Below are 7,471 nucleotides of genomic sequence, written 5' to 3' on the forward strand. Positions count from 1 at the left end.
GTAAGATTTGCGCATGCGGGGTACCGATCGGGTTTCCGGTACGGATCGGGTAGTGACAAGTAGCTCAAATGTGCTGTTAGCATGTTAGCAGAGCGATGCTACTGTGAACTGAGGAGCTATTGCCTTGATGTGAGCTTCTACTCAGGGTTTTTTCTTCCAGTTCAGAGCAGAATTTTTTTTGTTAAGATACTGGATGTTGTGTTTTTCTCCACAATTTTAATTATAAGCTAGATACATTGCTGTTAACAACAACAGGGATGAGTCAGTGAGTCAGTTGGGCTTGTGAATCATGATTCATGAGTCAGTAAAGTGATTCTCGAGTATTGAACGATTCGTTCATGATTCGCGCATCACTAGTAGTGAACCTGTAAAAAGTGCAACACAAAGTGGAAACTATGATCCTCCACCTTCAAGTACAAGTTGTGTCTGTGTGCGTGTGTGACAATGATAAAACCTTTCTACAGCTGTTGTGACCTAAGTGCTACTTCATATACAGTGATCCACCTTATGATGATGACTGTATGTGTCTCCTGTTTTTTATTCACTCTCTACAGCTAAGCATTTTGAGAAACCACATGAATAGAAGCAACAGTATAGGAAAGGGGCAACTTTTTCTTTATATGCATAAGTTCTGCATATGCACATGCTACATACTTGATAAAGGTTATGACAAATTAGAGTTTCAGGAAAATAAAAAAAATTAGAGATAGCTTTTAATGTGTAGTGTTGAGTGTTTACACTACACACTACATAAGGGACTTTAGAGTGAGCTCCATACTGGTGGCTCTGTCCTTTGTTTCTGAGCTGGTTACAGAAGGTGTGTGCTTTTTATTGAGGTTGTGACTGTGCCGTACTAGACAATTAAAATATTAAATGTGAGGGGAAAAAAATCATACATGTTAAAAACAAACATTATGCTGATGTGATTATTCAGAAAGGAAACTGCACAATATATTTACATACAACACAAAAGAACTGTAAAAATGACGCAATCACAACAGGTCAAGAAAAATTTACAATAGCTTTGTCCCAGTGGTATTACTATGAATTGCTGTATTTTTGTAAGATAAAAAGCAGAGAAGCAAAAAACAATTGTTGTTTATACACTGTGTGGTTAGTGTTATGTAGTATGTTTAGTTGAAGTGGTTCAACAAGTCTTGCATAATCATTCTCCTCTCCTTTTGATTTTACTTTCATATGCCATTCCTTTTCTCGGCATCATAGTTTAAAAATGAGGAAGGTGTTATTTAACACAGACAGCTACATACAATACAGATCTATCTTCAGTTCTACCTCGCAAGAACAAGAAATCCACAATAGTACGCGCAAATAAATACACATGAGAATATGTTACTGAAAATTATGCTTTTTTTCTCAGGAACATTTTGCCTCTGTGCACAAAGTAAGTATGAATGCTTCTTGTTCCAGGAACAGCTTCTTTAGATATTGCATTGAATCCAAATACATGCAAGTTTATTTGTGAATGCTTTAATGAATTTGTAACTGATGCATAATATTATATACTTTTGTTGTTGAATTTATTTAACTTTTTTTTTTACATATTCCTAGGGAGTATTAAGCTTTGTTACACTTTTGGATGCTTTAAGTCCAGTGATACGCAAGTCTGCGTGACAATGGATGGTGACGAAGTCTTCTATGCAGACTTTAAAAACGGGTCTCTGATTTGGGACAGCAAAATACCTACAGCCATCCATGCTTCATGCCCTTACAGCCAAGCACTATATTCCCAACATCAGTGCAGATATTTTGTTCATGATGACTGGAAACAACACGAGACAATTATGAACACTAAAGGTAATTGATTCCCAATCAACATTTATACCACCTCCTGTTACAATATAAGTCTTTTTTTCCAACACATATGAACTTGAAATAAAGAATATTTTACCCACAGCACCACCAGAAATCATCATCTACCCCAGAGATGAAATTATGAAAGAAGAAGACAATTCCCTCATCTGCTTAATCAAAAAGTTCTTTCCCCCTTCTATCAAAATAAAGTGGACCAAAAATGATATAGAAGTTAAAGTGGAAGATCCTTTCATCAAATGTTTACCCAATCCAGATGGGACATTTTATGTTTTCTCCCACCTGGACTTTGTGCCAGAAGACGGTGACATCTACAGCTGCAGTGTGGAGCATGAAGCCTTGACGGAGCCTCTGACAAAGCTTTGGGGTGAGGACAAAGTTTTATATTATGCCGAATCTTGCAATGTAGAAATGACAAAATTCTAAGCTAACTCAAAATATTGTTTTGTTTTTTTTGTTTTTACTTTTGTTATTGTGATTTGTCTTCCATAGAGGTTCAAACAGATGAGCCTAGTAATGGTCCAGATGTCTTCTGTGGACTTGGCCTGAGTCTTGGAGTTATTGGAGTTGTTGCAGGAGCATTCCTGTATGTAAAAGGGAGGCAGTATCAGAGTACCCAGAACCCTGCTGGTTAAACCATTTATCATACTTTACAAAGCATTCTGATTATAGTTTATTTGTAGCAGGCGGTTTCATGTGACTCCCCTTTCTTTTGTCTCCTGACAAATCCCAACAGTCCACTACAGAGTAAGCTAAAATTCTCAATAATCATAAAATAAAATATGCATACTATAATAATTTAAATGATTTAAATGTGATTATATGTGTTGGTACTTTATTTAATTTATGTATTCTGTATGTTCATAATTCTTTACATTTTAAAATAATAAATGTGTATGATTTCCACAGTGTCATTCTTCTTTTAAGAAGTTTAGGTTTTAAAAGCGAGTGAAGGTTGATAAGTTGACTTCTTCCTCATTCTTGGTTTAGAGATAACTTTTAATGTGTAGTGTTGAGTGTTTACACTACACACTACATAAGAGACTTTAGAGTGAGCTCCATACTGGTGGCTCTGTCCTTTGTTTCTGAGCTGGTTACAGAAGGTGTGTGCTTTTTATTGAGGTTGTGACTGTGCCGTACTAGACAATTAAAATATTAAATGTGAGGTGGGAAAAATCATACATGTTAAAAACAAACATTATGCTGATGTGATTATTCAGAAAGGAAACTGCACAATATATTTACATACAACACAAAAGAACTGTAAAAATGACGCAATCACAACAGGTCAAGAAAAATTTACAATAGCTTTGTCCCAGTGGTATTACTATGAATTGCTGTATTTTTGTAAGATAAAAAGCAGAGAAGCAAAAAACAATTGTTGTTTATACACTGTGTGGTTAGTGTTATGTAGTATGTTTAGTTGAAGTGGTTCAACAAGTCTTGCATAATCATTCTCCTCTCCTTTTGATTTTACTTTAGAAAGGAAACTGCACAATATATTTACATACAACACAAAAGAACTGTAAAAATATGAGTATATGAAAGCATAACTACACCAAATAATTACATTTGGGTATTTTCAGTAATGCAACAATTAAAAATAGGTCACTTTGAAGACTGCATCTGTTAAAGGCTGTGTAGTTAAATTGTTTTAGATATATAATTTGTATGACAAATTGGTTCCAGTTGACTGGATTAATTTGGTTTTGCCCACTGATATTCCTGTTCTGCCTAATTACTCCGCTTAATGTTAATGTTAAGTTACAATTATCTGCTCAGTTTGTTGTTTCTCACTTTTCCAAATACATGGGCAGGGCATTTACCAGAACTGGTAGCAGCTGACTTTCAGTAACACTAAATAGGAGTGGCAATAACCAGTGTGAACCACAGTCATTAATTGTGAGGGATTTTCCACTGAGCAAAAAGAAAGGTACATTCTTTCATGTAGTTGACATGCCATCATTCATTTTCTTCTGTCTATATACACCTAAATCATACACACCAGAGGCTTCATTTTTATATCCGACTACTGAGGAAATATGCGTATCCAGAATTTTTATTTTTACATGTTTCTTTCTCTCTTCGGTCTAGGTGAGTTGCATCTCTTTTCTCTTTCAGTTTAACAGTAAATTTCAAGTTTTAGGTGTTATTATAGCAATGCTTCTGACAATAAATTATAATCCTTGTGTTACAGTTTCCTCAGATGAGGATTACTTCCAATCTAGAGCATGCTGTACTTTCAAAGGTCCACACTTTGAAGATATGGAGTATACACGTATAATCAGTTTGAACAAGATTGCAGTGTTGGAGTACAACCATACGAGGGGCAGCTGGATTGGATTTACACCCTACACAATAGAACTTGCAAAATTTTGGAACCTAAATCCATTTGGCACGAGGGAAGCAAAAGCATTGTGTTTAAACAACCTTGGCTACATCCAAATCTTAAGTAAGACCATTTTTCCTTAAACTACTTAAAATCCCTCTTGTGCATGCTCATTCAGTGATATTGCTTACTGAGGCATTTAATGAAATGGAGCCACTGATATTAAAAAAGGATCTATTGTTAATTATAAATACTGGTAATTATCATAAAAACTATAACTATTATATTTTTGCCCAATTAACCCATGGTATAGCAGGTTCAGAAATTTAATAATTAACTACATAATTATTGGTGATATCTTATAATCTGTATAAGTAACAGAATTAGAAAAAGCATACTAATTGTTTTAAGTTAAAAACAAATGTTTTGGGGTTTTTTCAGGTAATGTTACATATATACCCACCATCAGAGTGAAATCAGTAAAGCAGTATAGTGGTGGACATCCAGCCATGCTTGTGTGCAGTGCTTTCAACTTTTATCCGAAACAAATCCGAATGACGTGGTTGCGTAACCAAAAGGAAGTTACTACAGGTGTCAGTTACTCTGAAGTGATGCCTGATGGAGACTGGTACTACCAGATTCATTCTTACTTGGAATACACCCCAACTCATGGAGAAAAAATTACCTGTGTGGTTGAACATTTAAGCATCTCTGAGCCAATACTTGCAATTTGGGGTGAGTTTTATTTTGCAATGCAAATAATCCATAAATAAACAAATAACATATGTTTTTAAGAAAATGCAATAATTACAAACATATTTTTTATTGGTGTTTTAGATCCTACCCTTCCTGTGGCTGCACGAAACAAAATCATTGTTGGAACATGTGGACTCTTGCTTGGTTTTGTTATTGTGAGCTGTGGATTCATTTATCACAAGAAAAAGTCTTCTGTATACAATGCTTTCTGTCAAGGCAAGGGCATATATTAGATTTAAATATTTGCAGCTATGACAAATATTTATTCTTACCGATATTATTGTGTTTACAGGACGAGTGCTGATTCCTGTGGAACACCTGCCTACAGATGGAACAACTTAACAGTCACAACTGAAGCCATGTCTATTGTCACTTAAAATTCAAAATTTTCACAGTGTATGAAAAGCTCTTCAGAGAGTGTTGCAGAATGATTCCTAAACATAGAATTTAGTTTTCATTTTGCACTTCTGAGTTTCATCTTAAAGCAGGTCTGTGTTTAACACAAGCCTTCACATCATGTTTTCATGTTTTGTTTGGTGGTGATGTTGACTGTGAAGGTATTTCAGTTCATTTAAATCCTAATATCACCATTTATGATTGTATTTACAGTAATTTGTAAAGATTACCTTGCTCAGCAAAATATACATATTCTACACTTTTAGATATTATTGATTTTTTGTTGGGGGAACCTGGGTAATTCTAACTTCCTGGTTGAGCTTAAAATGTCTTCTCAGATTACTCTAATTGTATTATATTTCTGTGTTTAGCAGCATACCTAATATATGTTTGTATACAGGTAATGCAGCAGTTTTATGGCTGGTTGGGTCTGTAATGTTCTCCAAATACTACTATAGTAAACTATTGCTTTCATATCAATATGAAATCTTGTTAATATCTCTTGATTATTCAAATCTGCTAAATCCTTTTATGAGTCTTATTTATATTTCACACTAGTTCTGTCATCAACAGGAACAGAAATATATAAACACAATATAGTGACATATATTTGACAATATATTTGACATTTGCATTAAATTATAAGCATAAACTTCTGTTTCTTGGCTCTCTGCTTCTGTTGCACTACTTAACAGACAACACAACTTTAATGTTTTGCATTCAAGCAAAGTGAGTAATACATTTTAGAATAAAAATAATATTTAGAACATGTTAAGGTATTTTTAAACTAACAATAGTATTTAGCATTTAAAGCAAGAAGGAGCACACCCAGAGCAATAAAATGAGCTATGCCTGGGCTGTCCTAATGAACCTGGAGGTCACACAAATCACCTAAAAGGACAACAGATTGCCCTTGAAAGTCAGAACTTGTGGGAATGTAACTAAAGTGGACAATTTGTTTGTGCATAAAAGCTGGGGTAGTGGTTTTATTTGTGGTTACAGTGTCATGGTAGTACACACCTGTAAAATAAACACTGTAAAGTTTCATGTCTGTGTCTTGCCAAAGTTGACAGCTATTTACAGAAAAAATTGTCAAGACAAAGATGCAAACAAAAACACTTTCAAGGAGAAAATAATATAAGAGGAAATTCTGACACACCTGTAAATGAAAGATAGTAACAGAGAAGAGAGCTAGAGCGGTACACTAGAAAACAGATTTCAGGAAACCATGTACTTCAAAATTCCAATTCAAAATTATGCTCATTATCTGCAGTGTTGGAAAGGTTACTTTTAAAATGTATTTCACTACAGATTACAGAATACATGCCCCAAAATGTATTTTGTACTGTATTCCGTTACGTTACATAATATATTATCATGCTTTTTACAACTACATAAATGTACTATTGATGTGTGATTTATTACTGTTACTTAAGATTATTCACCATACAAATACCTACTAGATTTTTAAATCTTAATTTAAAATGAGTAACAGTAGGGTGGACATTGGGTAAGGGTGCACTTTTTGCAGCGATCTCGTATAGAAAACTATTCCGCGCATATATAAAACAGGTCCACGGCGCCAAACCGCAGTAAGGAGACCTCTGGCTAATACGTCAGGTTCCGTGTCGGGCTCGTAGCCAAAAACTAGCTTTACTTTGTTGTCTGGATCAACTTTGCTAGCGAGAGACAGAGAGAGGTGTTGAAAGGCTGCTCAGAACTTATTGTTTTGGAGGAAACACGAACACAGCGTACAGTCAAGTCTTAATAGCTTACTTACAGCTGGGCTCATCAGGCACTCTTTTTGGCTGCAGTGATTATTATTATATTTACATGCTTCCATCTTCTACAATACAGTTACTCATATTTTGTTTTTTAAATACGTAACGCTGGTACATGTATTCTGTTACTCCCCAACACTGATTATCTGAGTTCACCAAGGCGTTCCCAGGCCAGCCGAGAGATATAATCTCCCCAGCATGTCCTGGGTCTGCCCCGGGGCCTTTTCCAGGTGGGACATGCCCGGAACGCCTCACCCAGGAGGCGCCCAGGAGGCATCCTTGTCAGATGCCCGAACCACCTTAAGTGGCTCCTTTCGATGTGGAGGAGCAGCGGCTCTTCTCTGAGCCCCTCCGGAATGGCCAAACTTCTCACCCTTCT

The 7,471-nt window shown here is 35.6% G+C and overlaps 3 protein-coding genes across 4 annotated transcripts in view; all 3 read left to right on the top strand.

The window, feature by feature from the left end:
• LOC102301431 (cytoplasmic phosphatidylinositol transfer protein 1) overlaps nt 1-7,471 on the top strand; it is a 56,844-nt gene that overhangs the window by 14,385 nt on the left and 34,988 nt on the right. The window lies entirely within an intron of this gene.
• LOC102301133 (H-2 class II histocompatibility antigen, A-Q alpha chain) lies at nt 353-2,678 on the top strand. Its single transcript, XM_014334571.2, has 4 exons — nt 353-1,402; nt 1,570-1,815; nt 1,916-2,197; nt 2,323-2,678. The coding sequence occupies exons 1-4, from the start codon at nt 1,348-1,350 to the stop codon at nt 2,463-2,465; spliced, it is 726 nt and encodes a 241-aa protein (XP_014190057.1). The 5' UTR covers nt 353-1,347; the 3' UTR covers nt 2,466-2,678.
• LOC102300592 (rano class II histocompatibility antigen, A beta chain) lies at nt 2,826-5,797 on the top strand. Of its 2 annotated transcripts, none has more exons than XM_005925472.2 (5): nt 2,826-3,924; nt 4,028-4,282; nt 4,601-4,894; nt 4,997-5,070; nt 5,208-5,797. In XM_005925472.2, exons 1-5 carry the CDS (start codon nt 3,873-3,875, stop codon nt 5,217-5,219), a joined length of 687 nt encoding a protein of 228 aa, XP_005925534.1. In that variant the 5' UTR covers nt 2,826-3,872; the 3' UTR covers nt 5,220-5,797. The 2 variants fall into 2 exon arrangements, with proteins under 2 accessions (XP_005925534.1, XP_005925533.1); XM_005925471.2 differs by having other exon boundaries at nt 2,828-3,924; nt 4,997-5,131.

This window comes from Haplochromis burtoni, unplaced genomic scaffold (assembly GCF_018398535.1).
Source record: "Haplochromis burtoni strain Fernald_Lab_line unplaced genomic scaffold, NCSU_Asbu1 Contig_81, whole genome shotgun sequence".
In the NCBI taxonomy this organism is placed as follows: Eukaryota; Metazoa; Chordata; class Actinopteri; order Cichliformes; family Cichlidae; genus Haplochromis; species Haplochromis burtoni.